At 41.6% G+C, this 20,239-nt stretch overlaps 1 protein-coding gene across 5 annotated transcripts in view; it reads left to right on the forward strand.

Moving 5' to 3' along the window:
* Positions 1-20,239, forward strand: part of GNPTAB (N-acetylglucosamine-1-phosphate transferase subunits alpha and beta) — an 82,085-nt gene that overhangs the window by 17,453 nt on the left and 44,393 nt on the right. For 4 of the 5 annotated variants that reach the window (XM_057742438.1, XM_057742436.1, XM_057742441.1 and 1 more), the window contains exon 2: positions 12,434-12,519. The exons of the other annotated variant lie outside the window; for it this stretch is intronic. In XM_057742438.1, the coding sequence (XP_057598421.1) occupies positions 12,434-12,519 (86 nt within the window). The remainder of the gene's footprint in view (positions 1-12,433; positions 12,520-20,239) is intronic. 5 annotated transcript variants of the gene reach the window in all.

The raw sequence follows: 20,239 nt of genomic DNA on the forward strand, positions 1-20,239 counted from the left end.
TCTCTTGTTGCGGAGCATGGGCTCTAGGCATGTGGGCTTCAGTAGCTGCAGCACACGGGCTCTAGGGCACATGGGCTTCAGTAATTGTGGCACGTGGGCTCTGTAGTTGTAGCACATGGGCTTAGCTGCTGTGCAGCATGTGGGATCTTCCTAGAGCAGGGATGGAACCCGTGTCCCCTGAATTGGCAGGTGGATTCTTAACCACCGAGCCACCAGGGAAGTCCCAAAAACTTCATAATTTTTAATAGCTTCATAGTGTTTGTCTGACTGTTCCTTAATATACTTACCGATTACCTATTGTTTAGTTTTTAAGCTATTTTCAGGTTTTATATGTATAAGTTATAATGGTTACTATCATATTTATAGAGAAGTCTTTGGGTGCGCCTATGATGATCTTCTTGGCATGTATTTCTTCAAGTGGAATTAGCCAGAATAGAAGACATGACCATTTCTTTCGTCCTTTGATACATATTGCTAATTGCCCCTCAGGAAGGGGGTTTTTAAATGGCCTCACATTTAAAAAATATGTAATGTTCTTTTTGCCTAATTTATGACTTCTCTGCATTTCATACTCATAAAAAGAGAACTCTCCTTGGTGTTTTATTTTTATTTATTTATGTATGTATGTGTGTATATTTATTTCTTCATTGGCTGTGTTGGGTCTTTGTTGCAGCATGCGGGCTTTCTCTAGTTAGGGCAAGCGGGGGCTATTCTTTGTTGCGGTGTGCGGGCTCCTCGTTGCCGTGGCTTCTCTTGTTGCGGAGCGTGGGCTCTAGGTGCGTGGGCTTCAGTAGTTGTGGCACATGGGCTCAATAGTTGTGGCTCACAGGCTCTAAAGTGCAGGCTCAATAGTTGTGGCACAAGGGCCTAGCTGCTCCGAGGCATGTGGGATCTTCCTGGAGCAGGGCTGGAACCCGTGTTCCCTGCATTGGCAGGAGGATTCTTAACCACTGCACCATCTAGGAGGCCCTCCTTGGTGAATTTTAAAAAATGTTTTTATCTAAGTCTGTTACTTAGATATGAGTAAAATTTTATCTCATACTTCGCATGAGATAAAATTCATTTGTTGATGGAGATAAGTATGGTAAGCACACAAGCAGATATTTTGTAAAACTTTATCTCATTTCACTAAACTTTTTTATGTCAATTAAATTTTACCAAAATAAAGTGAAAAAAAATTAGTTTGACTAGTTTTGGCTTCTGGTTTAATAGTTACAACAGAAATATTTACCAGGTTCAATTGCACTTTTATTTACACTTTGGGTGCATTTTTCACATGATAAATTACAGTTGTTTCACCGGTTTGCAAGGCAGAAATAGAGACACAGATGTAGAGAAGAAACATATGGACACTGAGTGGGGAAAGAGGGGAGGGTTGGGGGGGGAATGAATTGGGAGATTGGGATACCAAATTGTACACACTAAATATATGCAGTTTATTGTAAAAAATAAAAAAATAAAAAGTTAAAAAAAAAATTACAGTTGTTTCATATTTGTCTCCCCGGTAGGCTGTGAGTCCCTTGAAGGACTAAATAAGTTCAGTGTTCTTTCATAGTCTTAATACCTTATATTTCCTATAGTACTTTGTAGTTATTAGAATAGGTGGATATATATCAGCTCACTTTTTTTTTTTTAATAGCAACCACTTATGGGATAAGGAATTATTTTGGAATTTATAGAGCTTTAAGGGACTTGTCTAAAATCACGTACATAATCTTTAAGGATTGAATAGCTGCAGCACTGTCCAAGAACTTTGTACAGTAATGGAAATAGTCTGTAATTCTGAGCTGTCCAGTACAGTAGCCACTAAATGCATGTGGCTGTTGGATACCTGAAGTGTGGCTAATGTGACCAGGGTACTGAGTTTTAAATTTAACTTATTCTGTCTTAATTTAAATAACCACATGTGGCTAGGAGGGATACCATTTTTTTTGGACAGTGCAGGTCTGAACTCATAGGTAGAGTAACAATTTGCAAGGACTTTATAGCAGGACTTGCTATAACTCTGGATTTAAAGTAGGGCACTGGATTTAAAGTCCTCCCTGTACAATTCTGTGATTCTATCAACTGAACTGTAAAACAAAGCTACATATATGTACCCAGAAAGTCAGTTTGAATACATTTGGGAACCATCTTTAGTAGTTTCTTTTTTCCCCTTTTCCTTTTATTCAAGTGTGATTGAAGAGGTTCTTTTTTTTCCCTTCAGATATAACTCTTTACAGTTAAGTATACTGTTAAAGGTTTAACATTCTTAATTCTGCCTTTTAACACAATTTCCTTTATTATTTTGCCTCCCCTTCTCCCCGCAGTGGCAATCCTTCCTTTGTCACTGCTCCTTTATTTCCTTAAAAATCTCAGCTTTCTCTCCTAGAAAAAGGAGAGAGATTTTGTGAAACTATTATGGTTAACCCTATCCTAGATTATTCCTTTTCCCTGACAGTAATCTATTTTAATCTGTACTCATTTAGAAGCTGAACAATAAGTACTCCTACGTCATTTCATGGAAGTAAATGATTAGTCCTTAACAGGATGTCAGCTCCCTGAGGACAAAGCCCTGGTTCCCATTTTGTGCCCTTTAAGATGGTCAACAGATGTATGTTGTGTATCTAATTCTGTGAAGAATTCAAAGAAGGTAGAAGTTGTCTAGAAAAGTATCTTTGAGTTCAGTTAATGTTTGAGTAAATAGTGGTCAGTGCATCTTGGGTTTGGATCATTTCCTGTAGGTGGAAAGGGGAGATCACCCCAGTTTTAATAACCATTCAATGCCTAATATGAAATGGGTCAGTCTTTTAGCCACTTTGTGTTAGGAAATGCTATGAACTGAGCGTGTTCTCCCAAAATTTATATGCTGAAACTATTCCCAGTGTGATGCTATTAGGAGGTGAAGACTTTAGTAGATGATTATGTCAGAGGGTTCCACATTCATGAGTGGGATCAGTGCTCTTATAAAACAGACCCCGGAGAGCTCCTTGCCCCTTCTACCATGTGAGGTGACAGCGTGAAGATGGCCATCTATGGACCGGGAAGCGGGCCCTCACCAAACAGCAAATCTGCCAGCAGCTTGATCTTAGTCTTCCTAGTCTCCAGAACTATAAGACATAAACTTCTGTTATGAGCCACCCCGTCTGTAGTATTCTGTCAGAGCAGCCCTAACGGACTAAGGCAGGAAGACGAGCGTGTTTAATCAAATGTGATTAGAGAACACTGCTGGTGATGAGCAGGTTCCACTTCCTGATTGGTATCGGAGGAGGAGGGTTCGTAGGAAAAGATAAAGCTTAGAATATCTTTAAGATAGTTTGGTCTCTCGTTTAGTGCCTCATTGCAAAGATATATTGTTTTTAGAAACTATGAGGAACCTGTTGTAATTTGGGAGTATTATAAACTTCTGGTGGGATTATCAATATATGAAAAGCTCTGTCAGAGTTAGAGTTCTTGCTGCTTGAATTTGGAGAGCCCTGGCATCTTAAGTTTTACAGGGTAGCACGTCACATCTCTACATTTGAAACATTGAGAAAAGGACATGTGTTTTTATAGAGAGTGTTTTGCATCCTTGTGTACTGAAGCCTGCTGTTGTCTCTCTGTACCTGTAGCCTTTAGACTTTACCTTGACTATCTGGGAATGGGTCTGAAAGCAGGAAGTTATGGAGGGTAAGCTGTTCCAAGGTGTTTGTCTTGTAAAACTGGTGGCCATGTTCATTCATTCTAGAAAGTTTATTTTTTGCCAGGTTCTGGGGCTAAAAACGAGAGAGATCAAGTTCCTGGCTTTGAATTGCTCACAGAGGTATAGACGACATTTAAACAGATGAATTAATCATATTGCAGCATATAAATGCTGTCTTAAAGAGACCTGTGAGCAGTTTGCAGTGAGTATTGTACAAGCCCCGTAGGATTTGCAGATCTTATCAAAAGTCTTGTGAAATAAGTGGTATTAATATCCTCATGCTACAGAAGAAGAAAATGGAGAAGTGCCCTAGGTTTTATTATTGATAAGCACCAAATTTAAACTTACATCTTCTTTCTTTTATTATTATTAAATATTTATTCATTTGGCTGCATCGGGTCTTAGTTGCAGCATGCAGGATCTTCATTGTGGCATGTGGGATCTTTCCTTGCAGCATGCAGGCTTCTCTCTGGTTGTGGCTCGGCTCACGGGCTCCAGAGTGCAGGGTTCAGTAGTTGCAGCACGCAGGCTCTCTGGTTGTGGCGCATGGGCTCTAGAGCTCATGGGCTCAGTTGCCCCTTGGCATGTGGGATCTTGGTTCCCCAACCAGGGATTGAACCCACGTCTCCTGCATTGTGAGCACAGAGTCTTAACCACTGTGCCACCAGGGAAGTCCCTAAACTCACATCTTCTGATTGTAAATCTTATGATCCTTACACTGTATACCAGTTTGTTTCTTAATAATTATCTTCCTCCTTTTCTTAATGAGGAATCCCCTAAGAATTATGGGGCTTGCACCTTGTTCACTATTACTCTACCACAGGCATGCATTTGGTCCTTTTCTGGGATCATCAAAATCATCAACAAGTGTGCACCAGGTTTATAGCTGAAAAAAGTTTATCAACTGAAAATTGTAGCGTTTGTGTGCACAAACCAGCTGAAGGACTATTAGATATTCTAAAAATACTAAGGAAAAACACAGATGCATTATGTGACTTTAGTTATTTATAAACACGCCAGGGAAGCAGTTATGGGCCTTTGAATTAGGGATGATAAACATACCAGGTTCAGTTGGTTGAGTGACCACATTCTTTAATGTGTATTCGACAAAGCTGGCCCTGTGTAAATAAGCATCGGAGGAGGCAGCCGGGTGAAGCTGAGAGAGCCTGGGCCAGGCTAAACAGGAACGTGGGCCGTGGAGTTGGTTTTCTTCAAACCTCAGCCCCATCACACGCACCGCGACTTGGCCTGGAGCGTCTCTTTGGGCCATCACAGTTGGTACCTTGTTACGGGGATACGTTGCGGGGAGCGCCTGGCACGATGGTGCTCGTAAGTGTGTGTATACACCCCTTCTCCTCTGCGATCAGCACGTTGAAACTGACTTTGGCTGCCATTTTGTAAGACTAACCAGCAGTTGACCTTGAAAACCTTGAATGCTGTGATTATTAAAATGGAGTCTTAAAAGTGATAAACATTTTTATAGTAGAATAAACTACCTTTGGTTGATTGTTATAATTCTTTATTAATAGTACCTTGTTTATATGGTATTTCAGAGCTCATGTAGTATTTTAATAAATAGTGTTTTAGTTCATTGCGTCTTAAATTGTTACCAACTGACTACACTTAGTAACAGAAAAGTAAGTCCTCTGAGGAGAGTAATGTAGAGAGAAGGGGTGTGCGTGTGTGCGTGTGTGCACGCCTGCGCGTGTGTGTTTAAGAGGGGGGAATAGCTCAAAATGGCAAGTAGCACATTTTTTGAAGGTCAGTGTTGTATCTTGTATTTTTATCACATCAGTTTTCCATTTTTCTCCATAAAAATTTTGCATTACTACCAATAGAATGTTTTAACTGTCTTGCTGTTATAAACATGATGGCATTTCCGGAGGTTAAGCTTGTTTGTGCTCAGCTTCCAGTATGCCCAGCACGCTCCCCATACCTTTTACTTGCCCACATCATGGGAGAATCACTGTCCTACCACAGCAGCACAGCAGACTGGTGAAATAGATTTAGTACTTAGTACACAGTTGAGGAAATTGAGGCCCACACATTCGTAACTTACCAAGATAGTTACACAGCTACCAAGCAGGAGAACTGGGAGGTTTGCTCAGGAGGCTCCCAAATCCAGCCTTCTCTTATGTCACTCTAGCAGTAATTAGGTAATATTTATTAAGAAGAAGATGGTATGTAATGAATTGTGCTGGGTATAAGTGATAATAAACAGAATTGTAAGTAGTTCTCTACACTTGAGCAGTTTGATCTGTCAGGATGCTAATAACATCAGGTGAAAGGCAGATAACAGTAAAAAAGCTAAATGATGCCGGGCAAGAAGTTTTACAAGGCAGTGGGCAACTGATTTCCAAATAAGTGATAGCGATAGAAGATATTCAGAGTTCTGAGAAGGAAGCTTTCAGATTGGGCTGAAGAATAAGGAAAGGCTTTGTACAAGAACAGTTGTCAGCGTTTCTCTAAACCCGTTCCTCTGGTCTTGTGTACTGCTAATAATGGCTGAAAACTATCTAATTGCAAGTTTAAGTCTTTTTTGGCTTTTTTGTTGTTTGGAAGGTGTTTATATTTTTACAGTTTACCCCAAAATAAACAATTTTATAATCGCATATTCAAATTTCTACTCTTTTCCATCCTTGATAGTATTAAGAAAATGATCTGATGCTAACCCTTAGATGAATTTTATTTTATTAAAAAATTTCTTTTAATAAATATTTTTTGTCTGCGTTGGGTCTTCATTGCTGCACATGGGCTTTCTTTCTCTAGTTGCGGAGAGCAGGGGCTACTCTTCATTGTAATGCACGGGCTCCTCATTGCGGTGGCTTCTCTTGTTGCGGAGCATGGGCTCTAGGCGTGAGGGCTTCAGTAGTTGCAGCACATGGGGTCAATAGTTGTGGCTCACGGGCTCTAGAGTGCAGGCTAAATAGTTGTGGCGCATGGGCTTAGTTGTTCCGCAGCATGTGGGGTCTTCTTGGGGCAGGGATTGAACCCATGTCCCCTGCATTGGCGGATTCTTAATCACTGCACCACCTGGAAAGTCCCGATGAATTTTATTTGATTCACAAGCTTCCTTTTTCATTCCTCATACAGCATGTTACTCATTCATCCAGAAAAGTTTGGAAAGATTTTCATAATAGGGTTTACTGGACAGGAATAAGCAGAAAAGAGAAATGGTTATGATGGAAGAGGATCAAGTTCAAATGTTGATGGGCTTAGGAGTAGGGACAAAAGACCCAGAGGAGGTGAAGATAGGAAGAGACATGGTGTCCTCATGGGTTGACGTGTGGGCACAGGGAGGACAAAGGCAAGTCACGCAGTGTCAGCCATGCAGCCGGGTGCCCCCTTACGTCATAGACTTTTAGGACCAGCAGGGATTTCAAAGACAGTTTGGTCAGACCCCCTTCATATTACAGGTGAAGAAATAGCCTGAAGAGGTTAAGTAACTTGCTCAAGGTCACTCATAAAAGTGACAGAGCTAAGATAAAAACCCGCAGGCCAAGTAATAAACCAGCATTCCTACCACCTCTCCCAAGATCCAAGAGTGCAGAACTCTGGGCTAGAATAGAAGACTGTTCCTAAACATGTTAGATAAGGACTCTTTGCTATTGCCTTTCTTTCTAATACACCAGAGTGGTTTGGAGATGGTGAGATTATCTGATAAAGGAAGGCATGTTGTATTAACATACAGCACGTCAGCTTTTCTCAGCCATTTGTGAAGCACACTCTCTGATGTTTTCTCCCCACCTTCCAGGTAGCCCTGCTAGCCAAGGACAATTATATTGAGCTTTACTTTTTGTGGTTTGTTTCACAAAAATAATAGATACACTGGTTGTCCTTTTGCAAGCTACAGGGGGATATTGATGGAGAATCACTTCTTTTTGAGCTCATAAGCTGATGCAGATAGATACAATTGTATTACTGAAAATAGATACATAGTTTATATTTAGCAAAATAGATGGCATTTCATAGCTGTGTTCCTGTCATTGGGTTTGGTACTGTGTGATATCAAAGGTAGAGCTCATTTCTCCTCCTCTGGGAGTTTGCAGATCCAGTTGGACAGGCCAGGTGTATGCACTTGTAACCTCAAGTGTACCATGACTGAAATGGGACCCTCGAAGCCCACCAGCTCTCATCCCCGCTATACCTGTTCCTCTCATGTCATTAGATGACCCCCTCTCTGTTCAGTCACTCATTCTACAAATACTGAAAACCTAGCAATCACTTTCATTTGCTTCCTCTCCTTCACTCCCCCATCCAGTGTGGTAGCGAATCCCTCAAACACTCTTCTTCTTCTTCTTCTTTTTTTTTTTTTAATTTACTTATCAGCTGCATTGGGTCTTTGTTGTTGTGGGCTTTCTCTAGTTGCGGTGAGCGGGGGCTGCTCTTCATTGTGGTGCACAGGTTTCTCATTGCTGTGGCTTCTCTTACTGTGGAGCACGGGCTCTAGGTATATGGGCTTCAGTAGTTGTGGCTCGAGGGCTCTAGAGCGCAGGCCCAGTAGCTGTGGCACAGAGGCTTAGTTGCTCTGCGGCATGTGGGATCTTCCTAGGCCAGGGATTGAACCTGTGTCCCCTGCATTGGCCGGCAGATTCTTAACCACTGCACTACCAGGGAAGTCCCCTCTAACACTTCTTATTCCTCAGCTGAGCTGCTGACAAACTTCTGTTCATCCTTTAAGACTCTGCTAACGTTGCTTCTTCCACTAAAGTTGCTTCTTCCGGGACGTCTTCGCTGGTATCTTCCAAAAGAGTCAGGTACTCCTTCAGTGCAGCTGTGGCTAGCAATAAATTCCTTTATTAAAAGTAATCAACTCTAGTTCCTTGAAGTCTGGTAACTTAGCTTATTTCTCTTTATAAATCTAGTACCAGGCATATTAGACCTAACTTATTTTAAAATCAATCCTTTTTAAATCAATACATCAAGTGGGACTATTAAAATCGTTTTGGGAATTCTCTGGCAGTCCAGTGGGTAGGACTTTGTGCTTCCACTGCAGGGGTGACAGGTTCAATTCCTGGTCTGGGAACTAAGATCCTGCATGCTGCACGGCACAGCCATAAATAAATAAATAAATAAATAAGTAAATAAATGAGGGAGTACATACATGCATACATATGTACATACCTAAATAAAAGAAATTGTTTTTAAATCAATGCGTTGAATTTAACCTGCGGTGTTTATGAACCATCCCAGTGAAGTGAGATTGTAAAGGTAGGCAGAGGCCAGATCTTGAAACACCTGAATGTTACGAAAAGAAATGAACAATTATAGCTCATATAGGTCTGCAAGTCCTCTGCTGTAACCAGATGTCACGTTACTACGTTCTGGCCAATAAAAACGGAAGGGGTAGGTACAGCTTCCAAAACTCTCCTTAAAAGAGGGGCATATATTCCCTTTCTCTCCTCTCTGGCTGGAATGAAATCTGAATGACTGGGGCTCCACAGTCATCTCAGTGTAGCAGGGCCACATCCTGTGGTTGGTAGAATAGGACCAGAAGAAGCCTTGGCAGGAAGGAAGGCACTCCAGGAAGAGGAATAGAGTGAAAGGACACATTAAAAGGTCACATGAAGGGGTGAACTGGCAAAGGAGACTGAAAAGGAGCCACCACATGATGGGAGGAAAACCAAGAAGGTGGTTCAGGAAGGAGGCACTGGGTGACCGCTACCAACTGAGTAAGATCACAACCAGGAAAATGTCATTGGATTTGACAACATGGAGGCCTTGGTAAGGCCACTGAAGTGGTGAGGGCAGAAGTGATATTGGAGCGGCTGGAGGGTGAATGGGAGAATAGGAGATGACTCTTTAAGGATACCTGCCCTTGAAAGAGACAGAAAATTCAGAGTAGAGTGACTAGCTGGAGGGGGGTATGGAGGGAAGAGAAGGTTTTTCTGAGATACTGGAATATATTGATATGCTGATAGGAATAATCCTATTGAGAGGAAAAGAGAAAGGCAAGGTCTTGAGAAGACCGAGCTGATGAGATCCAAAGCAAGTAGGCAGAGATTAGATGTTGCAAAGAGGGGAGACACTTGCTGTGTGGTAAAGGGAATGAAGAAGAAAATGGGGCGTGTGTGGGTAGGTTTATAGATTTGGGCTGCAGACATGAGGGAACTCCTATCTAAAGCTCTCCGTTTTCTCCTGAAATGTTAGCAAGGTCATCGGCTGAAACCTCACAGATAGTAAGGTCACCATCACCCATACCATGTCAGTCCCTTCTGTTTAGCTTGTGCTCTGCTGTGCTGGGAGAAGAGTTTCCCATGTTTTGGATGGCTCACGTAGCTGCTTTAAAATCCTTCTGTGCCTCCATTTCCCATGGCACGCACAGCACGGCACATCCAGGGCCCCGCTCCCTTTCCCAGCACCATCTCTCTGCACTTACTACCTGTGCCCCAGCCAAAGCCAGTGGAACAGTTGCCCTCAACTTCCTTGCTGCCTCTCAACCTTTGGACATGCCCTTCTGGCACTGGCCTTTTCTCCCTGCCTGGTGAACGTGTTATACAAGACCCAGTTCTCATATCACATCCTTCTGAAACAGGAGGGAAGGGGGCAGGGCACAACCTTTGAAAGAATGACATAGCCTGAGGATATGACTTAAACTGATTAGACCCAGATGGGTCCAAGATGGTGGACAAGTCAACTTCCAGGCGCCATGACTGAGTGTGAGGACCAGAAAGTGGGCTGTGGCCCAGTTCTGGAATACTCTGCCCACTCATTAGCCTATGAAATTACCCACCCTTACACAAACTGACAACCCCATACCCTGGTGCCTTTCTCACCTGAGATGGCCCACACTCTGCCTGCAGTGTGTGTTTCTCTCTAGATCTCTAAACAAACTTCTTACCTATCACTTTGTCTCTCACTGACTTCTTTCTGTGATGAGACATCAAGAACCTGAGCTTCATTAAGTCCTGAAACCAGGTGTGTGATCTCAGTTGGAAGATCTTGGGTTTTGGCTGGGTTTGAGTCTGGGCTGTGTGGGTTTGAGTCCCAGTCTGGGTAGGCTGGGTTTGAGTCCCAGCATGTGGGTTCAAGTCCCAATCTGAGGTGCACAGTTTTACTTCTAAATCCCTTTGACTCCCCTCCCCCTTCTACAGGCCAGAAACTGCAGCTTTTATTTATATATCTGTGTAACTATCCTTGTAGCTTATTCATCTGGATGGAGCACAGTGTCTAGATGAATTTTTATTGCTTTACCTGTTCCTTTAGCAGTTTTTTTTTTAATTTTTTATTGAAATATAGTTGATTTACAATGTAAATCTCCTGTACAGCACAGTGATTCAGTTATTGAATAAATATACATTCTTTTTTAATACTCTTTTCCATTATGGTTTATCATAGAATATTGAATATAGTTCCCTGTCACATACAGTAGGACCTTCTTTATCCTTTCTGTGTATAATAGTTTGCATCTGCTAACCCCAAATTCCCACTCCATCTCTCTCCCCATCCGCCTTGGCAACCACAAGTAGTCTGTTCTCTATGTCTGTGAGTCTGTTTCTTTCTTTTTTATTTTTTTAACTGTTTATTTTTTATTTTTTTGTCTGTGTTGGGTCTTTGTTGCTGCATGTGGGGTTTTCTCTACCTGTGGCGAGTGGGGGCTACTCTTCATTGCGGTGCATGGGCTTCTTGGTGTAGTGGTTTCTTTTGATGCGGAGCACGAGCTGTAGGGTGAGTGGGCTTCCGTAGTTAAAGCACGTGGGCTTAGTTGCTCTGCAGCATGTGGGATCTTCCTGGACTAGGGCTCAAACCCATGTCCTCTGCATTGGCAGGCAGATTCTCAACCACTGCACCCCCAAGGAAGTCCCCGTGAGTCTGTTTGTTTCATAAAAGTTCATTTGTGTCATATTGTAGATTCCACATATAAGTGATATCATATGGTCTTTGTCTTTCTCTTTCTGACTTCGCTTAGTATGATAATCTCTAGTTCCATCCATGTTGCTGCAAATAGCATTATTTCGTTCCTTTTTAGGGCTGAGTAATATTCCATTGTATATATGTACCACATCTTCTTTATCCATTCATCTGTTGATGGACATTTAGATTGTTTCTATGTCTTGGCTGTTAGGAATAGTGCCGCTGTGAAAATAGGGGTGCATGTATCTTTTTGAATTTTTTTTTTGTCTGGATATATGCTCAGGAGTGGGATTGCTGGATCATATAGTAGCTCTATTTTTAGTTTTTTAAAGAACCTCCATACTGTTTTCCATAGTGGCTGCACCAATTTACATTCCACCCAACAGTGTAGGAGGGTTCCCTTTTCTCCACACCCTCCCCAGCATTTGTTATTTGTAGACTTCTTAATGATGGCCATTCTGACAGTGCGAGGTGGTACATTACTGTAGTTTTGATTTGCATTTCTCTAATAATTAATGATGCTGAGCATCTTTTCATGTTCCTCTTGACTATCTGTATGTCTTCTTTGGAGAGATGTCTGTTTAATTCTGCTCATTTTTCGATTGGGTTGTTTGGTTTTTTGTTGTTAAGTTGCATGAGCTATTTGTATAATTTGGAAATTAAGGCCTTGTCAACAAATCGCATCATTTGCAAATATTTTCTTCTAGTCTGTAGATTGTCTTTTCATTTTGTTTATGGTTTCCTTTGCTGTACAAAAGCTTGTAAGTTTGATTAGGTCCCATTTGTTTATTTTTCCTTTTATTTCTGTTGCCTTGGTCCTTTAGCAATTCCTAATGAAATTAAATGAAATGAAAGTTATGTACTCTCAGTATTTGATGCAAAGAAAACACTTTCTTTTTCTTTTCTTTTTTTCCCTAGGTGGTTCTGGAATGGAGCCGAGATCAATACCATGTTTTGTTTGATTCCTACAGAGACAATATTGCTGGGAAGTCCTTTCAGAATCGGTGAGAAGAGATCTGTTTTGGAGAGTAGCTTATTTGGGCTTAAATGATAAGTTGTGAAATCACCATGCTTGAAATAGAACAGTTGAAGAGGTCTTTCCAAGTTGTAGGTATGGTTTAGCTTGTTCAAGACCACCTGCATATGAAGGAGCCTTGTAATCCATCCTCACGTTTCATGGATGAAAAGTTTGATTCCCAAAGAGCAGTCCTGCCTCGCAGTGTATTGAGTACTTTAAGTTACATGATCTCACTTTGTCCTTGCCCCAGTTCTGTGAGGTAACGGTAATTCCATCCCCCTATAGGATGAGGAAGCCAGGCTGCTATGTGCAGCCAGTTCTGAGCCCTGGCCAGTGTTCTTCTGTTGACATCACTGTGTTAACCAGGGCATCTGCCATGGTATCCACCAGGACTGGACTCCCACCCACCTCTGTGGTCACCACATCTTGCTGCCTCGCTGTGGGGAGGAGCAAACAACCTCACAGGTTGCGTCTTTTTCTCCTTAAGGCCAAGCTTCTTGGTGCAGCCACTCCTGAATGCTGCCTTCACCCTTTTCCTTGGAGATTTTTTTCTCCCTCACCAAGACAGACCTCAGACTGGAAGCAATCTTTTCCAACATCCTCCTTCCCTTCTCACAGCTAAAGTGAATCACACAGGCTCTTTTCATTTTTTGTATGCAAAACTGTTACTTACAATGTTTTATATCAGAAAAGCAGTATATGTCTATGGATGAAAACAGTTCAAACATTACAGAAAAAGTAAAGCCTCTCTCTGTTCCATTCTGAATTTCCCCTTATCCAGAAGAACCACTGTTAATGAATTTTTGTTTCGGATTCTTCTGGTGACTGTCCTTTTAACTTAAAAACAAAAACAAACAAAACCCCCCAAATGGAGTTCTCTCCTTTTTGATTTGCTCACTTTATGCAGTATCCATTGTGATGATGCACAGCTGATCACTGCAGGGCAAGGGGCGCGGGGGTGGGGGGGTGGCGGGGGGATGACCGAAAACAAGTGTGGAGTAGCTAACAGAGGTAGTTAACCTCATAGGAGATGTTGGTCTGTCAGAGGCCATAATCAGAAACTTCCCTAGACCCCGACTGTCCATTTTCCCTCGAGAATAGACCCTGTAAGTCCTCCTCTCTACTTTCACTGAACCAGAAAACCTAGTGAAAGGGTAACTAGTAATTGGTGTCGATTGGTGGACCTTGACCATTTTCTGGGAGCCTCTAGACTGCATCGGCAGTTCCTCTGGAGCTCTTGTCCCAACTTAGAAGCACTTTTTTGTGCCTCCATCCACTTGTTATGAGTGCCTGTGTGGTTTCTATCAAATAAATAGTTTTTTTTTTTTTAGAAAGCTGTGCTAATTAGACATAGATGTACGCACCATTATAGTCCTGAACATCTCAGCGAAGAAGGCCTGTGGGATTTCTTGAGTTGACCTAGAGCTTTACTCTTTAGTCCTTAAAGCGCCCTGTATATGAATAACATCCTGAGTTTGCTCCTTCAGTTAAGATTGAATCTTTGAGCCCTACTCTGTTTTAGTCGCAGAGATCTGACTCTCTGCTGTGAAGAATTTGGCAGTCAAGTAGGGGAGATAGCTTGTAAGCAAGGACCTGGTGAAGTAGGGAAACTCTAGATGTTTCTCTTAGGATCTCTAAAAAAAAAAAAAAGCCGTTTCCAAAGACCCTGGGGGTCTGCGAATTCAAAGCTATTTTTGTAACAACACTAAGGTGTTATTTGCCTTTTTTTTTTTTTACTGTGTTGACATTTGCACGATTCGTGTAAAAGCCATGGTGGGTAAAATTGCCACACCTTAGCACGAGCCATTATATTCACCACCACCACATATCTGCATGGGGCAGAAAGGAACGGGGTTCGCTGAAGAATGTTCCTGATGAAACAGTACGAATCATGAATTTGATTATGTCTTGACCCAGTGAGTGCACATTTTCTTAATGTTCTGTGTGATGCAATGGGAAGCACACCTCAAGCCCCGGACTGCGTGATTTCCTGCTTGAGGAAAAGCCCTCACGTGGTTGTTTGAGTTACAGCCCAAACTCGCTGTTCTGTTTTGTGGATCACCACTGTTGTGACTTGAAAGGACAGATGACAGTGATAGTACTCAGACTTGGTTATATTTGGCAGGTATTTTCTTGGCAGTGAACAAAGCGATCCTGTGTTAGAAAGGAAAGAAATAATAGTATTTGTCACCAATGATAAAATTTGAACTTTCAAGTGAAAATTAGAATTTTGGAAAACTTGTTTCCACCACTGTGAGCCTAACAGCTTCACAATATTGTAAAGACTTCGATTAGATTGGCAGCATTATCCAAGAAAATTGCATGTTAGTATTGTGTAAGAAAATTAAGGAACTATGTCACCATTTGGCAGAGCTGCATAACTCAGTAAGCTGTTGTTTTCTAGATAACCAGTGCATTGATGTTATAGAATTTTACATGGGCGAAAGCCAAAGTGCAAGAAAGATTTTAATGTAAAAGCACAAAAAGTTCATTAATGTGGTTTCACATTACACATTTCAACTAATTTTTTAAGAAACTACTACTTACTTTGGTGTAGTATCAAAGAAGAATATCCACTATTATTTGAAAAGGCTATTAAAATATTGCTTTCCAACTACATATCTGTGAGTCTGGGTTTTCTTCAACCAAAACAGCATATGGAAACAGACTGAATACAAATGATTTGAGATTCTTGCTTGCTTCTACTAAGTCATTAAAGAGATTTGGAGAAATGTAAAGCAGTGCTTCTCACTAAATTTTTTTGTTGTTTCAAAAAATACTGCTACTTTCATTTAAAAAGTTATTTATGTTAACACTTGAAGGGGTTTATTTTTTGAAAATGAATTAATTGTTTTGAGTGTATGATTTATTTTCAAAAGTGGCAAGTGTGGATAGTTATAACCTATAAACAAAAGCTTTTGGGGTTCCTTAAGAATTTTTAAGTGTGAAGTGTCTAGTCCCTAAAAAGTTTGAGAATCATTCCTTAATGCAGCAGTTCTTAAGCTTCAGTGTGCAGCAGAATTCCACAGAGGGCTTAAGAAAGTACAGTTTCTCCCCACCTCAGAGTTTCTGCGTCTGTAGGTCTTAGAGGGTGCAGAGAATTTTCATTTCTGACAAATTCACTGGTGAAACTGAAACTGCTGGTCTGGTGACCACACTTTGTGAACTGTTGCATTAACAGATTCTTAATGAAACATAATTTTCCTGCTTCTACAACTTGTATTTTTTTTAATTAATTAATTTATTTGTTGGCTGCGTTGGGTCTTCGTTTCTGCACACAGGCTTTCTCTAGTTGCAGCGAGAGGGGGCTACTCTTTTGTTTTTTTGGCACATGGGCTTAGTTGCTCCGCGGCATGTGGGATCTTCCTGGAGCTGGGATCGAACCCGTGACCTCTGCATTGGCAGGCGGATTCTTAACCACTGCGCCACCTAGGAAGCCCAGGGCTACTCTTTATTGTAGTGCACTGGCTCCTCATTGCAGTGGCTTCTCTTATTGCAGAGCACAGGCTCTAGGTGCTCGGGCTTCAGTAGTTGCAGCACATGGGCTCAGTATAGTTGTGGCTCACGGGCTCTAGAGCCCAGGCTCAATAGTTGTGGCGCACAGGCTTAGTTGCTCCGTGGCATGTGGGTCTTCCTGGAGCAGGGCTGGAACCCGTGTCCCCTGCATTGGCAGGCGGATTCTCAACGACTGCTACACCTAGGAAGTCCCTCCAACTTTTATTTTAACAATGCTGATTTTCCTAAGAAAAGTTCAAAATGGCCTGTCTTTTTTCACTCCAGCATTTATGAGTACTCACTCAGCCTACTGTGTCTGACGCTGTGCTGTGTGCTCATGGTGCACAGATGCATAAATGTCTCCCTTGACGGAGCCTCAAAACTTCTAGAAGGAAAACTAGCTCACGAACTCTAGAAACTGAGGTCGGCTGTTTTAATCAAACACTCTTGTTCTCTTTCTGAAGAGAGTGTGTGTATGTTTTAAATATGTCTTCTAATTTTAGATTGCATTAAAATATGGTTTGATTTTTACATAGGGATACTTAAAAATTACCTAATTTTGATGATGACAAGAAAATGGATTGTATATAATTACATTAATTAATATATTTTAAAATAACCATAATGTTTATAGGAAGGTTTCATTGTTTTGCCAATGTTTCTACATATCTTTTTTATGTTGCTTCCCTGAATGAAAAAAAAAATCCCATTCCATATGCCAGTAACAAATGAATATGTGAATAATCTATTGCTACTAATTGTGAGGCATTAAGTTAGTCTGGTGCTCAGTTTTGTCATCTCTAAAATGTAGATATTAGATTAAGTGTAAAATCTCTTCCAACTTTGGTTCTAAGATACTATTTATGTTCTAAGTTTCCTTCTCTGCTTTGTGGGATGTAGAACCAAGGGACTAGTAAGCGCCTTCATATTCACTTAAAGTAAACTGATTAAAATAAAAGTTGTATCACTATACCACGGCTTTGGTTCTGAATCATAGGTAACTTACTTAGTCTTCAGCTCTAAGATAAAGGCTTCCTTCTCATCTGGAAACTAAGATAGCGGTCTGTGGTTAGAACGAAAGACTCATACTCACTGTGACCATGTCTAATAAGTAGAAAAACAACTGACTCACTGACCGGGGCAGATCACACGATCGCCTCAGGGTTGTCAGTTTAACACCAGAGAATGAGATTGAAGAGCCAGGACATAAATGCTTTATATACTTAAACGTTGTTTTCCTCAGTTAAACTTGCATGGTTATCTCTGGACTCTATTAAAACAATCTTTAATGGCAGATAATTACTTTTACAGGAAAGCTTTGGAATGTGCAAATTTCCTCCCCCTTTTAAAAGCCTTTTCTTTCTAAATATGTCACTGAAGCAGGGTTTTTTTTTGTTTTTTTTTAATTTATTTTTTGGCTGTGTTGGGTCTTCAATGCTATGTGCGGGCTTTTTCTAGTTGTGGCAAGCAGGGGCTGCTCTTCACTGAGGTGCACCGGCTTCTCGGTGCAGTGGCTTCTCTTGTTTCAGACAACGGGCTCTAGGCACATGGGCTTCAGGAGTTGCGGCATGTGGGCTCAGTAGTAGTGGCACACGGGCTTAGTTGCTCTGCAGCATGTGGGATCTTCCCGGACCAGGGACCAAACCCATGTCCCCTGCATTGGCAGGTGGATTCTTAACCACTACACCACCAGGGAAGTCCTGTTTTTTCAAATTAAGTTTTAGTCCAAGCATAGACCACCTGTGAACTTGGGAGTGAGATGACTTTGGATAATTTACATGTGGGTAATGTGAGACTTTTTTTTTTAATGGAAAAGACTGATATTTCTGTTGAAGGAATGAACTAATAGTTATTTAGATAGTAAATACATATTAAACCCCACTGTGTCCCAGGCACTCTTCCTAGGCATGTAGTGATGAGCAAGAGGAGCTCTTTGCCCTCATATAGAACTGATATTTTAGTGGGGGAATTTTTTTTTAAACCTAAAAACGTGAGCTATAATTCTAATCTGCATGTAAATCCGTCGTTCTCAGAGTGAGTTTCTGGACCAGCAGCACTGGCATCACCCGGGAACTTGTTAGAAATGCAGATTCTGGGGCCCTGCTCCAGACCTAATGAATCAGAGACTCTGAAGATGGAGCCCAGCCATCTGTAGGCGACTCTGATGTCCGCTAACATTTGGGAACCATCTGTATAGACCCACGCAGAGGAACACGTAGGTGAGGAAGCATTTGCATATTGTTTACAGTAGGGAGAAAGAGCCTGAGTGTGTATGGGAAGGACAGGAAGTGATTAGTGAAGAAGGGCCCAGAATGCATGACACCATTTCTACCTTAGAGATACTTGAGGTAGTAGAAGATAGACATTATAAAAAATACTAGAACTGGTGTGCTAAGGATTCCTTAGACTTCAGAGCTTAGAGTACAAAGTACAGTGGAAGTTGCCTGCTCAGCAGTACATTTTCTTTGTGGGAGGTGAGGGAAGAGGGCTTTGGGGAATGAGGAAGTGGTTAAAAGAAGCATGAAAGAAAGGATATTCTAGGCAGAGGAAGAAGCATGTTCAAAGGCACAGAAGCCTGCAAGTTCTTATCCTGTTCGGGTAAGGGCATACAATTGGAGCGTCTAGAGCAAGAGGTACAGATTATGAAGGAGTTTATTTTTTATTCTGCAGGAAGTGGTGTACCTTGACAAGAGGGTTGGTAGATCCTCAGCTGTCACTTGTACCTTAGTATGAGGTGACTGATTCCTCATTATCCCCATGAAGCTCTGGGTCCCCTGGCACCTTTTAGACCCTCATCTGCTCTTATGCTCTTCCCTTTGCTCCTGTTGTCTCTGCCACACTGGCCTCTAGTTCCTTAACCATGCCAGACAGGCAGCTGCCTCAGGGCATTTGCACTTGATGTTTCCTTTCTCTGGGCTCTTCTTCTCCAGTTGCCCACATGGCCTGCTTCCTTGCTTCTTTCATCTCTTTGCTGAAATGCCACCAGTAAGGCCATCTCTGATCTCCCTATTTAAAACTAACCCCCCACGTAGATACACTGTGTATCCCCATTTTCTGCTTTACTTTGTAACATTGAACATCGTCTGACTTCATTTATTTGGTTTATTTCCTGTCTTCACCTTTCTAGAATGTAAGCTTCATGAAGGCATAGACTTTGGTTTTTTGTTTACTGCTGCATGCCCAGCACCTAGAACCGTGCCTAGCACATACTAGTGCTCAGTGAATAGTCAACAAATGGATAACCACTCCTTTCATCCAGTCATCTTACCTACTTCTTTTAAGCTAGAAGTGGTTGTTACTCTGTTTTTTCCCTTCCGTAATTTGAAAGATTTATCCACCAAACGGCATTTATTTTCCCCTGAGATAATTAATCCCATGGCCAAAAGAAAAGTTGTCATGTATCAGTTAGTCTTTGGAGCCCTTTATGCTGCTAGGGTCCCGATCCTGTGCCTGGCCTGTGAGGAAGACAAAAGGAGGGTAAGGTGGGTGTTTGGCCTAAAATGAAAACGGAGCAAAACAACACCCCTCCCCCAAAACAAAACAAACCCAAAAAATCCTGTACTATTTCTTGGAAAAGATCAAACCTGAAACAGAATCATCCAAAATATGTCTCGTGTCACTATGAACTCCCGTGTCGTAGGTCTGGAGCAGGTTCTGAAAGATGGGTAGGATTTTGTAAGTTGATGAAGGAAAGGAGAAGAAAGTTTTCAGCAGGGGTTAAACCTGAACACAAACACTGAGGTGGAGCTTAGGATACTGAAGAATTAAAAGCCTGCCTGACTCCCTAGGTTGAGGGTAAGATAGGGAGAAATCAAGCAGGTTTGGGAAGGTCATCTGTGCTAGTGTCTCAAGTAAATCATTGAATTCCTTCTGCCGGGCACAAATCCTAATCCTCTGAGTACTTTAGGGAACAAAACAGGTAAGTTTTCTGCCGCTTGGAGCTTACATTCTAGGGGAGGGACATATAAATTACCAGTGTATGTAACGTTAATTATTTCACATGTTAAGTGATCATTGCTCTGAAAAAAAGAAAAAGCAGTAGGGCACACAGGATCGGGAGGGGCCAGGCTTGGGGGCAGCAGGAAATGGGAAGCCTGTAGCATTAAATAGGGCCAGGTCTTCATTGTGGACTGCTGGCTGACTTTTTTTTGGTAATTTTGTTTAAGCTTCTAATTTTTCTATCTTTGGCTGCATTTGTATCCCAGCTTCCT

Source organism: Hippopotamus amphibius, chromosome 7 (assembly GCF_030028045.1).
Source record: "Hippopotamus amphibius kiboko isolate mHipAmp2 chromosome 7, mHipAmp2.hap2, whole genome shotgun sequence".
Lineage (NCBI taxonomy): Eukaryota > Metazoa > Chordata > Mammalia > Artiodactyla > Hippopotamidae > Hippopotamus > Hippopotamus amphibius.